At 54.2% G+C, this 12,953-nt stretch overlaps 1 protein-coding gene across 3 annotated transcripts in view; it reads right to left on the bottom strand.

Annotated features, from left to right (window-relative positions):
* IFFO2 (intermediate filament family orphan 2) overlaps window positions 1–6,313 on the bottom strand; it is a 44,967-nt gene extending 38,654 nt beyond the window's left edge. For all 3 annotated transcript variants that reach the window (XM_075994533.1, XM_075994525.1, XM_075994520.1), the window contains exon 1: window positions 5,309–6,313. In XM_075994533.1, coding sequence (XP_075850648.1) covers window positions 5,309–5,970 — 662 coding nt within the window. In that variant the 5' untranslated portion in view covers window positions 5,971–6,313. The remainder of the gene's footprint in view (window positions 1–5,308) is intronic.
* Between the last annotated feature and the right edge of the window lie 6,640 nt (window positions 6,314–12,953).

The raw sequence follows: 12,953 nt of genomic DNA on the forward strand, positions 1-12,953 counted from the left end.
TCTTAGATGCTGGACAAAGAAGCAGCCCTTTTCCCTCCGCCCCCAACACCATCTCTGGCGCCTTCCATGGGACTGAGAGAGCCGCGGCGTGTCCTGAAATGGATTTGCTGGGTAGTCCAGGACTGAGCTGAGAAATCCTTGTAAAATAAGGGAACAGAATTTGCCAGAGGAAGGAGGCGGGCTGAGGATGGGGACATACCGGAGCCCACCAAGCCCCAGGTGTCTTAACACAGGCGCTCCTGTGTTCCTCACCAACCCCAGGGAGAGCAACAGTATTATCCCTCTTTAACAAAAGAGGACACAAGGGCTCAGCTCAGAGAGGCCAAGCAACTTGCCCACAGTCACACAGACAGTGGCAGAGCTGGGATTGGAAACCTTTTTCCTACTATCCCAGGCTGCCTCACTGGAAAATCAGAAATAAAGAATCTATATCGGTGGCAGCTTCAGAAATAATGAAAGTGTCAATGGACGTGGCAGGGGACAAAGCCCTCTGACCTCTCTCCAGGGTCTTCCGGCTTTGGGGCATTAAGGGCCCAGAGCCCACCTGCTTGAGGGCCTCCCTGGGGCGTGACGGGAAAAGGCAGGGGACACTGCAGCTGACCCACCCACCGTCCCTTTTTGGAGACCTCCATTCCGGCTGACAGCCCAGCCCCTTCCGGCTCACAGTCAGAAATAGCTGTGACAAAAGTCCCTCCCATCCCAGAAAGCAGCTTTTAAAAAATTGCTTAAAACAGACACACACGAGGTAGAGGGGACTTTGCCAAGCCCCGGCTGCAGGCAGATGATGTGGGCATCACGTCGGGCTCTGAACAGCGGATGGAAGTTCTGCTCTGGCCTTGGTTTCCCCATCTCTAAAATGAAAGTTCTCAGCTTCTTTCTCTTTCTCTCTCTCTCTAACAGCAGAACCCTGTTTGGCTAAACAAACACCATACACTGTTTTCAAAGTGAATCTTCCTCAGACTGTCAATCTGGGAGTCAGACAGGCATGGAGCTCTGTGGTTGTCGTGGGTCAAATCCCAGGGGCTCACCTCCCACCGTCCCCAGAATAGTCACCCTAAGGCACCCTGCTATGGACTCCAGGGCTCTGAGGAGCTCCCTTGCAAACCACCGGGCTAAATGATCACAGTGGTCTCTCCGGGCTTTCAAACCACCCTCCCTCACCCCAGGCACCAGGGAAAAACAAACCTAGCCTCCAAGCTGACTTAAACCGGGGGACATGCACTCAGCAATCTGCACAGGGAGGGAACAAAGCCAGCCTCCTGGGGAGGTCAGGAGGGCTATGGGGCACCCAGACTCCCAAAAGAGCCTCCCTGTCCAAAAGGCAGCTGGGCCAGCACCACCAGTGCCGGGCAACTTCTTCTACCAGCCATGGCAACTCTGCCCCCAGCTGCCAAGCCAGAGGGACCTTTTTCTTGACAACCTCGAAGCTTTCCTGCTTCCTCCTGGAGCCAATGAAGAGAGAGTAAGCTTGAAACTCCCCATGCCCGGAGCCTGGACCCTAGTCATCTGAGGCAGAGGCAGGACAGGGAGGGAAAGGCCCAGAACAAAGAAAGGCCACAATGAACACACTGTCATTTCGGGAGGCAGAGAGATCAGTCACGAGCCAGGCCCCTTCCAGTCACAGACCTGAAGTACAGAGCAAGCTGAGGGGGACCATCTAAAGGAATCCCCTCATGTAAAGGTGGTTCTGGGGACCTGAGGCCCAGAGAGGGCAGCAGCTGGCTGGAGGTCACACAGCACCTAGTGGAGTCCAGGTCTCTTGGATGCCAACTTGTTTCATTCTGATAGATTCAGCAAGAACCTCCCAGGGGAAAGCCCCCAGCTTGCAAAGTCAGAACAGGATATTTTGGTGGCACTGGGTGGTGACAAAGTAGAGATGTTTGTTTTGGTTTCCAAATCAACGCTTGACAACCTCATCCTCGATACAGTTTCAGCAACCTCACTGCCCACACGGTAAAGACCTGGTTGGGCCAAGGGGAAACCAAAGCAGTGGTGACCAGGGCCAGGATCCAGGCACCCCAGGCCAGGGGCTCTGGTTTGGGCTGGTGTTTGCAAAGCATGTTTTGTGTATCACTGAAGCCACATGAGATGGATGATGTTAGGCAGTACACAAGTGACGTTTTAAATTTAAAATACATCAAATACATAGGTGAATGGCTAAACAAAATGTGGTCTATCCATACATTGGAATATTATTCAGCAATAAAAAGGGAAGTCCTATGGATACATGCTACCACATGGATGAACCTCAAAAACACTACCTAAGTGAAAGAAGCCAGACATAAAAGACTATCTGTTGTATGATTCTATTTATGTGAAATGTCCAGAAAGGGCAAATCTAGAAAGACAGAGAGCATATCATTGATTACCTAGGCTGGAGTGTACATGGGAATTTTATGCAAACAGGCATAAAATAAAAAGGATCTTTTTCGGGGTTGATACAAGTGGTCTAAAACTAGATTGTGGTGATGATCGCACAACTCTGAATTTACTAAAAATCTTTTAACTTGTACACTTAAAATTGGTGGCTTTTGTGATGTGCAAACCATATGTTCATAAAGTTAAACTATTTCATATAAGTAACAGTACAGGTAGTACTTGGATATGGCCATAGATCCTGGATGTGGAACCCAAAAAGCCTCCAGCTTGAAGGACACTGAACACTGAGCTACAGGTCACAGGTTGCCCTTTGGAGAAGTGAGTGGGGGTCTCCGGAGCTGCAAGTTCTTCCAGGTGAACCAGAGGAAACTCTGCAAGCTTTCCTCTCCTGGCCAGCTTCCTTCCTTCCATCGCTGCTTGGGGTTCCATAATAGATATCCTGGGAGGATTGAAAGCCTTCAGCGGCCAACAGTCCAGGCAAACACCTCGGTCTCTTCCCTTGGACCACAACTCCTCTTATGGGCAGAGGATCAGAAGTGGGCTGGGCACTCAAACCCAGATTTCTAGATTGTCAAGGCTGGAAAGACCCTTTGAGATTCTCTAGCCTAGTGATTTTTTAAATTTTTTTTAATGTTGATCAAATGTCCACCCTTCTCCCAAAACAAAAACTTTTACAAGAAACCCAAATATACTTATAATATTTGAGGTTCTTGTAAATGAACAAGTTAGCCTGTTAGTGGATACAATAAATTAATATGAAGAACTGAAAAGTGAATGAGCACATTTTCATCACTGTATTAACTAACATCTCAATGTGCTTTTACATACTAATTTGTATTAGACATTCAAGGAACTCCTAAAACATCTCTAGGAAGCCTGAGGCTTCCAGGAGCACAATTCTAGCCCATCCACTTTACTTTACAGATAGGGAAACTGAGGCCCAGGAAAGGGAGTATGCTTGCTTCGGAAAAATTCAATGTGAGTCTTGAATCAACTTCAGAAAAGATGGGTCTTTCCAATTTACCAAAAATACGGAGGAAGAGAAGGTGTGCAAGACCCCAGAATGGCAGACCCCAGAATGGCAACAAGAGAGTCACCCGCGCTCCACCTGTCTCAGCAGTGCCATCTCATTCCAGGCCAGCGCCAGAAGCTGACATCACACCCCACACCCTGGGTGCAACTTGAATAGAGCGTTGCTCAATGCCAACCCATCTCCCTCTATAACTGGGCACGGTTTTTCCATCTACTTAGTAGCCAGGTCCAAAAAGCACACACACAATAAAACAAACACAACACAAGCCTGAGGCATGACGACACTATCAACAGCGGCAGACAGGACGGTCCCGCCCATACCTCCCAGTTTCACCATCGAAAGCAAGTGCCTGTTTCCCCAGCCCACCTCAACGAGGCTGACCACGAGGGGCAGAGAGGTGGCCTCCCTATGGCAAGGGACTGGGCCATTCTTGAGTTCTCAAGAGAGGAAGGTACCGCAGGAGAGAAGCTTGTCTCCCAGTGGAGTACAAGACCTATCCCCAGAAAGCCAGACCCCGCATGAGAGAGACTGGAGACTCCAGGCATTTACTCCCTGCTAGTTCGACAAAGTACCTATCATTTTTAACAACATCAATGTGATTACTTTATACGTTCCAAAAAAACACCACCATCCTACTCCCCCTCGAGCAACTATGGGCAGATTTTATTATCTCCTTTTTTCTGATGAGCAAATAGCCTTCTGAGTGGTTTGACAATCTCACTGGCAGGTGACAGAGCTGGCATTTGAATCCTACCCAGTTGCTAGCCTGCCCAGGGGAAGGAGACCCATGCCCAGCTCTCCGGGGAGACCTTTAGAGACAGAAGGAAAGGTCCTTCTCAGCACATCCTCCGAGCCCTGGAGTTCAGAGCCACAGCTCCAAATGCAGAGTGCCCATGCCTGGGACAGCAGCAGAGAGGGTCAGAGGGCCCCTCCCCCACCCTAGCTTGAGATGTAACACAGACCCCCTCCTCTTATCGGAAAGCAGACAGTACTGTCTGCCAGGCTGCAGGCAGGAAGCAATGACAGTTTCCCAGCTGGGGAATCTGGGCTGGGGCAGGCAGTCTGCCCCAGCTCTGGCCAGAGATGGTGGTCTCAACAGCCCAAGATTCTCCTGGGGGCTCTTAGGGATGAGTTTTTGGGGCTCCATAAACCATGAGACTTGGGGAATAGGGAGAAGAGGGATGAAGAGAGGTGTTTTTAAGAGCTCGTGGTGAGTGTGATGTGGTTCTGGTTATCCATCCCAGTGAGCTGGCCCTTACAAGACGCAAGACGGCAGACCGTGGCCCTAGCGGGTAGGGCAGATCCAGCCATTTTCAAATACGTGATCTCATTTAATCCAAGGAATAAAAAGGCAGTGGCTTGGCTAAGAGTTTTTTTCTTTTTACCCATTGGGGGAGGGAAGCCTATCTCCTACATCCTTGGGAAAATACCTAGGCTGGGAGACAGACTAGCTAGGGGTGGTTAAAACCACTAGCTCGAATTCAGGTTTCACCACTTATTGGCCAAACCACCTTACGCAAGTCACTCCGTGTTTCTGCACCTCAGTTTCCCCATCTGGAAAATGGGATAAGACTGTCTTACACTACACCGTGTGAGGATTAAAGTGAGACCACATGAAACACAGATGGTTATTATGTCACCCAGAAAACAATGTGCCTGACCAGTGACGGCGCCGAGGTGTCCCCCACCTTCTCAGCGCCCGCCCCCATTCTCGGATCTAGAGATAACTGAGTCTTCCTAGCACGCGTTCGCGCTCTGCAAACACAGCTTCCAGCCCACCTGCTAGGACCAGCTGCCCAACCGGGACCCGGGACCCTCCCGCACGCGCATTCCGCGGCTGCCGGGACCTGGCTGCCCCGGGCTGGGAGCGGCAGGGGGAGGGGCGGCCCCACTCACCTCCGCTTGTACTCGTCGCGCTCGCGCTTCACCTTAGCCAGCACGTTGTAGAGCGCGCGGATCTCGGGCGTGATGGTGTCGATCTGGACGCCCACGCCGTCGGGGTGCACCCACGACACGCCGGGGCCCTGCACGGTCTCCACGCCGCCGCCGCCGGTGCGCCGCACCTGCGTGTAGCTCCAGATGGTCCCGGGCAGGCGGCCGTAGTGCTGCAGGTGCGGGCCGCCGCCGGGGGGCAGGCCGCCCAGGGCCACGGCGTTGGCGTTCGCGTTCACGCCGGCCGCCGCGCCGCCGCCGCTGCAGTGCCCCGAGCCGGGCGCGGGCGGCCGCAGCAGCTCAGGCCCGGTCTGCACGGCCTGCTCGCGGGAGAAGGTCTTGTAGCGCAGCCGCCGCTCGCGCTCGCTCTGCTGCTGCTCCAGCTGCTTCTCCAGCAGCCGGTTGCGCCGCTCCAGCTCGTGCACCTTGGCCAGGAAGCAGCGGAAACGCACGTTGAGCCCCTTCAGGAGGTGGATGTTGGAGCCCAGGTCGTCCCGCAGCGCCGCCGTCACCGGCGACGGCCCCGGCCCGGCCCCGCCGCCGCCCCCGCCGGGGCAGCCCCCGCCGCCGCCCGGCGGGCAGCCGAAGGCCAAGGCCATCTCCCCGAACAGCAGCGAGTTCACCATGCGCCGGCCGCGCGGCTCCGGGCCCCGGGCCCGCGGCTCCAGGTGCGGCTCCAGCTCCGGGCAGGGCTCCCGGCGCGGCCGGGCCAGGGTGGGCGCGGGCTCCAGCGCGGCCGGCCGGGCGGTTCCAGATGCGCGCCAGATGCGGCCTCCGCAGCGACGCCGGGCGGGACTGCCCCCGGATGTGGGCGCCGCGGCGAGGGCTGGGGCTCGGCCGCTCCCCGGGACACGGTGGAGGCCGCGGTGGCTGCGCGGGGCTGGCGAGGGTCGCGGGTCCCACCGCCGGCGCTGTCAGAGACGCTGTGGATGGGCCGCGGCAGCCGCACGCAGAGGACTCTCGGCCGGCACTGCCCCCTCTGCGGCGGGCCCCGCCCACTGCAGACCTTAGCCCCGCCCCCGCGCTGGCCCCGCCCCGCCCTCCTCCCTCTGCGGCGCTCCACGAGCCCGAGGCTCCGCCCCCAAAGGGCTGCAGCGCCGGGCCACGCCCACGTGCCCGTGGCTCCGCCTACTCCCGGGCTCGCCCGGCCCTCTCCGCCCCGCGGACCGGCCGCTGCAGCTCTGGCCCCGCCCAGGTCCGCGGCTGGACCACGCCCTCGCGCGCGGCTGGCCCCGCCTCCCCGCCGGGCTCGGAGGCTCCGCCCCGGACCCGGGCCGCAGAGCTGCACCAGGGACCCGGTTGGCTGGAGCCGCCGCAGAGCCAGCCCGGCCCCTTAAAGGGGCGGCGGCCTCGCCGCGCTCGCTTCCCCTTCGGGACGCGCCTGTCCCCGTCGTCTCCGAGGGGGCCCCGCTCCCCAGCCCCGCGTTCCCAAGCGCGGGAGACCGCGGCCCTCAAGGGCCGGGGAACCGCGGCGCAGCGGCACCCCACCCCCACGCCAGCCGGCGGCCCAGATCGACCTTCGCGGGATAAGGCGGCGTTTCCGCCGGCACGCCCCCACGCGGCGGGCCCGGGGTGGACTCCGCGGCCGTGTGCCCCTCCTCTGCGCACGGGCCTTGTCCTCCCGATCGGCCTGGGCACTGCCGCGTAGCCCGTCCGCAGACCTGCGGGGGCGCTGGGCGGGTGGGGGGCAATCACATGCCCCCCTGGAGCGACGTCCGCCAGCTCGGCGGGGCCTGGCTGCTGGGCTGCTGCGGCTCCCCAGGCCTGGCCGACCCCTCCCCGCCGCCGCACAACCGGGCGCGGCTGCCCCTGAGCCCGGGGTCCCTTCCACTGAGGCCGAGGGGGCAGCATGGGGCGAACCGGTTCTGAGGGCTGAGCCAACCCGAGGACCCATTCATTCATTTATTCATTCATTCAAATATGTTTTCACACCTACCACCCTAAAGGCCAAGTTCTCCAGTCTCCTGGTGTCTGTCTCCTGAACCAATTTGCAAATACTTAGTTATTGTCCCCATTTTACAGAGGTTACCGAGACCTGAGTGGCCCCGACGAGTCCAAAGCCCACGCTCCAACCGGCCTTCCACGCTGCCGGCCTCTCTCGTCCATTTCCACATTTCATCCTTGCAAACCACAAACCTCACAGGGGAAGTGACCCCCACCTTTGAACGCCTGTGGCTTGCATTGTGTGCACTTAACCAGATCTGTGGCATGTTCTAGATTCTTCCGGCTGCATATTTTGAATTGCAATTTAATTTTTGTCTTGCTATTAACTTTTGTGTTTGTTTTGTGTCTTTGTCAGCTCGAGGGCAGGTGCCCAGTCTTACAGGGACAATGCCCTGGTATTCTTGCTGACAAAAGGGACACAAAGGAGACAGGGGCTTGTTCCAGGGTGATGCTGTGGCTGTGATGTTAGTCTGCTGTGGTTTTCATTCCGCCACAAAAGCAGACCCTCCCCATGTTTCCTGCCCTCAATCCCAGCTCCTTGCTCACTGCCAAAGTGGACTCACCTTACAATACCCAGATCCGAAACTCAACCTGTCTTGAAACCTTTCCCAGCTTAGACTAATCCAGTCTGGTCATTGCTCTTTGTTTTCTCATCCCCTGATGATTGTCTTGTTTATCTAACCTAAAGAAGCAAAACACCTTTGCCTTGAAGTAGAGGCCCCCAGACCCCCTAGAGGACTAAGGATAGAATTCTGGGGCTTCCATGACATTGGGATGGATAAAAGTTATATCTCTAATTTTACAAATTTCCATATGGTTTTTATCCTTTCCTTTGATTGTGAATGTAGGCGGCAAGTAGAAGCCCCATGATTTTGTCGCTAGTAGAAATCACAGGTATGTTCATATCACACTACAGTTACTGTAAATATCTCAAGATACTATGTAAGCTACCGGAACTCTGAAATTAAGGTCTTATTAGACCCACCACCAAATCGTATTTAGTGTATTAATAAAGAAGCACATATGTTACTATAGCACAAATTTCTGTTAGTACTGTGATGTCTGCATTTTAGAAAAAAAAATTGTTTTCATTGTAATCCTAATGCATTTTTAAAAAATTGTTCCGAGAAGGGTCACCAGGCTTCACCAGATGCCCGAGAGGACCCGTGGAACAGAATGGGTTAAGAACACTGGAGAGTGGCTCCCTGCAACCTCTTCCTGGGAGGGTTTGTCTTGCCAACAGAGTTGCCCCAGTGTGGAGATGTGAACCCTCCTGGGGGCTGGGTAACCCTGTCCCGGGCACTAAAGAGGTCCAGACATCCCGTGCTCCTTTACTGAGCACGCGCTTCAGCACGGATCCTGCACTACACACAGGAGGGGGCTTCAGGGGGTCTGGGGAGCTGATGAAGACGACTAAAAAAAAAACCAACCTGAGGCATGGCGCAGTGGCTCACATCTATAATCCTAGCACTCTGGGAGGCTGAGGCAGGCGGATTGCTCAAGGTCAGGAGTTCGAAACCAGCCTGAGCAAGAGCAAGACCCCATCTCTACTAAGAATAGAAAGAAATTAATTGGCCAACTAATATATATAGAAAAAATTAGCCGGGCATGGTGGTGCATGCCTGTAGTCCCAGCTACTCGGGAGGCTGAGGCAGCAGGATCGCTTGAGCCCAGGAGTTTGAGGTTGCTGTGAGCTAGGCTGACGCCACGGCACTCACTCTAGCCTGGGCAAGAACGCGAGACTCTATCTCAAAACAAACAAACAAACAAAAAAACCAACCTGAGATGTGGGGTGGTGGGGGGCAGAGGAGAGAAGCCTGGCCCAGAGGAGATCATTGAGCAGAGAACAGAGGATCTAAGGAATTGGCAGAAGTGGGAAAGTGTTTATAGCAGAGCTGTAGAAACATGATTCATACAAAGAAAATGTCTAGAAAACAGTCCCGTGGCCACATAGGAGCAAAAGTGAAATGCCGTGTGTCTTGCTCATTGCAGGTAAGATGAGAGAGGAGTTTAACCTAACAGCCTTCTAGCTCAGATGACCAACTGTCCCAGTTTGCCCAGGACCAAGGGGAGGTTTCTCTCGATGCAGGACTTTCAATGCTAAAACCTGGAGAGTCCCAAGCCAACCAGAATGAGTTGGTCACCCTACTTCCAGCCCATGTCCATCTGGAGACTTCTGAGACCAGAAGTCCTGGCTACTAATGTCAGCCAGCCCGAATGCAGCAAACACCATGCTCCCTTTTTAGAGATGAAAGAACTAAGTAAGGCCCAGAGGGAGGTAGGGACTAGCCCAGGTCACCCAGATAATTGGTGGCAAAGCCTGGTCTAGAATTCTGGTCTCATTCCCTGTCTAACAGTGGGACCTACCCCTAACCAGACAATGAATTCAGTGGCCCCTTCCCCTCAGCCCCGGATACCTTTTGGGTTGATTCCCCCATTCAAGATCCAAATGGGGCTAACTATGGGTCCTCACCAGGTGAGCGGTCATTCCAACAGACAAAGGAACTTCCCCCGGGGGTACGACATCCTCCACCCACTGGACAAGAGTGGGTTTTTCAGCAAGGCACCTCCCCAGAGCCCTCAAAGTCACGGTGGTACGTCTAATCTGCCTGGTTAAGAGCTGAGCCTTTCAGACCAGAGACTGGCTTAGGCTTGTCTCTCTCTGTTCCAGCGTCTCTTGCTCCACTGGGCAAGTCACTTTGCCTCTCTGAGGCTCCATTTCCTCATCAGGGAAATGGGCACAGCATCACCCACGAGGCCTTTTCTACACCCCTGCCTCACCTGTCACCGTCACCCTGCCTGCCCTGTCAACGTGCTGGACGTGGCAGGCGCTCACCGAGCAGTTGCAGAATGAATGCATAAAAAATTAAGGAATGAATGCACAAATGGCTTTCATTCTTCCCACCACCCCGGCCCCTGCTATTCCACCCGGTAACTGCTCCTCAGCCTTCAGATCCCAGCATCATGCATAGAACCTTCTCTGCTTTCCCAGCACGTGCCAGGTCCGGGCCGAGGCCCCATCAGCACTGTGCACCCTGCGGCAGCCCCAGCTACGCTCTCTTGTCCTTGTTGGCTTTCTCGTCTGCACCTCCCTCCCTCTGACCCCAGCCCTCTAACACTCACTAGACCTCGCCCTCCATTCCCTACCACTGCAACCTGTATCCCGGCATGGTACCGGGCACATAATAGGTGCTCAGCAAAGATGAGTCCAGGTAAACAAACGAATGAGCTGTTAGTACTGGAGAAATCCCGGGAGAGTGCGTAATGGGTGCTCAGTAAATGTTATATTTGCAAATTTCAATTACATTTCTCTGTTTTACAACTTTATTGAGGAATATTTACATATCTCATAATTCACCTACTTCAGTGGTTTTTCGTAAATTTACCAAATTGTGCAACCATCACTATAAGTCAGTTTGAGAGTATTTCATCTCTCCCAAGAAGATCTTATGCCCATTTAATATTAAACCCCGTCCCCACCCTGCCCCAGACAACTGCTGATCTACTGTCCGTCTTCATCAATCTGCCTTTTCTAGATAGATCCTATAAACAAAATCCTGCAGTAGGTGACCTCTTGTGTCTTTCTTTCACCGAGCATGTTTTTGAAATTCATCCATGCTATAGCTTATATCAGTAGTTCATTCCTTTTTATTTACAATCTCTTTTTAAATTTTAATAGTCTGAATTTTCCCTTAGCCTAATTCATTTTCTGTACTTAGTTCCTCATCCGGAAATAGGACTGCTATGAACATCTACCTCATAGGGTGGTTGTAAGTGTTAAATGAGTTCGCACATGGAAAGTCAGCATGTTCAATAAATGCTCAATAAATGTTAACTATTATCATCATCATTTTTTCACTTTTTTGTTTAAGCAAATATGGGAAGCCCATAAATGCACAACAGAACAGCAAAAAAAAAAAAAAAAAAAAAAAACCCAAAAAACACAAGCATCTCCCACAATCCCACAGCCAGTGGCCCTCTCTGCTGCCGAAGCCCAGTCCTGCCGGGCAGAATAAACTGCTTCCCCACCCCACACCCCCATCCCCAGCCCCAGGCTGCAGTTTCTAGAACATTCCCGTCAGGGCTCTTCATGGAGAAATGGAAGAGAACACAGTAAAACATGACGGCACAGGGGAAAGGGAGTGGCAATGAGCACACATGGCGCTGCAGGTGAAAATTAATCCCTTAAGCAGGCAAATTCTTGAGATGTGCCACCTCTCCTCCCCAGAAAACGATAATGACAACAACAGCAAAAAAAAAAAAAAAAAAAGCTTGGCAGAAAGGGCGACTCTTGCTGGTTTGGGCGGTGGCGGCACGTTGCCGGCCCTCATCCTTCCGGGCACCTCTGGGCCTACAGGCGGCTTAAGCTGCTTGTCGACTCAACAATTATACTGGGTGGGTTTGTCTTCCTCGAAAAGGGCGTGGATTTCGCCAAAGTCAGGGCGCCAGGGTGTCCCACTGGCTTCCCTGATGGCGCTGGTCTCAGTCAGCAGCCCTGGGGGAGCCCTGGCACGGGGGTCCCCTGCCAGGCTCCATCAGTTATTCTGTGGTGACCTTGGGCAAGTCACTCAATCTCTCCGTGCCTCAGTTTCCCCTCTGTAAAATGGGATGGCAGTAGTTCACAGGGTTGCTGTGAGGATCAAACGAGTCCCTAGGTGTGAAGCCCTTGGACCAGGGCCTGGCGTGCATCAAGCATTAGCTGTCCTGAGCCAACATCCCTGGAGCCCCTAGTATGTGCCAGGCACTGTTCTAGGAGCTGGTTTGAGCTCCGTGTGACAAAATCAAGGCCAGGGGTCGCAGGGGCCTATCCAGGGCCACACCGGATCACTCTGTGGGGAGCCAGGGCTTCGGCGTGGGGCCCCTGCTTTCCAGCCTCATTTCCTGATTCCCATGGGACAGGGAATCGTCACCCTGACTCTCTCACTAAAACTCCACATGTTAAGAAGACCTTACAGATGGGGAAACTGAGGCGCACAGGGGCGAACGGGCACAGAATTCATGGCACAGTTGAGCTTCGAATCCAGCTTTGAATTCAAGGCCATAGTCCTTCTTCATAGTCCTCCTGTTCGGGTTGTAGTTCCTTCCGCAACGACTCAAAGGTGCGACACTCAAACATCATCTGGAGGAGTGAGCTGCTGAAATGGCTTCTGTCAACCTACTCCACGGTGTTAGCGGAAACCTTCACGAGTGGAAAGAGGCGTAGAGCAGAGAGGGACTGGACACCGTGCAGTGAGCCCGGAGCCAGGACGAGAAGCACTCGTGCCCCTGGGCCTTTGCACATGCTGGCTCCCCCCCGGGACACGGTCCCCCTGCCCACCGGCTAGCTCACACTCATCCTTCCGACCTGAGCTTTGGTAGCACTTCTTCGTTTGCTGTTGTGTTTTGCCTTTGCATAGAGGTCAAGCGCACAAGTGTCTCGCATAGGGCTCTCTGAATTTCTGCGTATGCCCACCCGATGTACCCCCGGGTCCTTCCCCACGCAGCAGAAGGCGCCCCCTGGCTCCCTTGCAGTCGAGAGCTCCCAAAGGTGGCCAGGTGCTGACTTCTCTCACCCTGGATTCCTTTCTAGACTGTTCTAGAACGTCATTAAATGGAACCATAGATCATGTTTTGGCTTCTTTTGCTCAGCCTCACGTGTAGGAGATTCACCCCATCGCTGAGTCAA

The sequence above is a fragment of the Microcebus murinus genome, chromosome 2 (genome assembly GCF_040939455.1).
Source record: "Microcebus murinus isolate Inina chromosome 2, M.murinus_Inina_mat1.0, whole genome shotgun sequence".
Lineage (NCBI taxonomy): Eukaryota > Metazoa > Chordata > Mammalia > Primates > Cheirogaleidae > Microcebus > Microcebus murinus.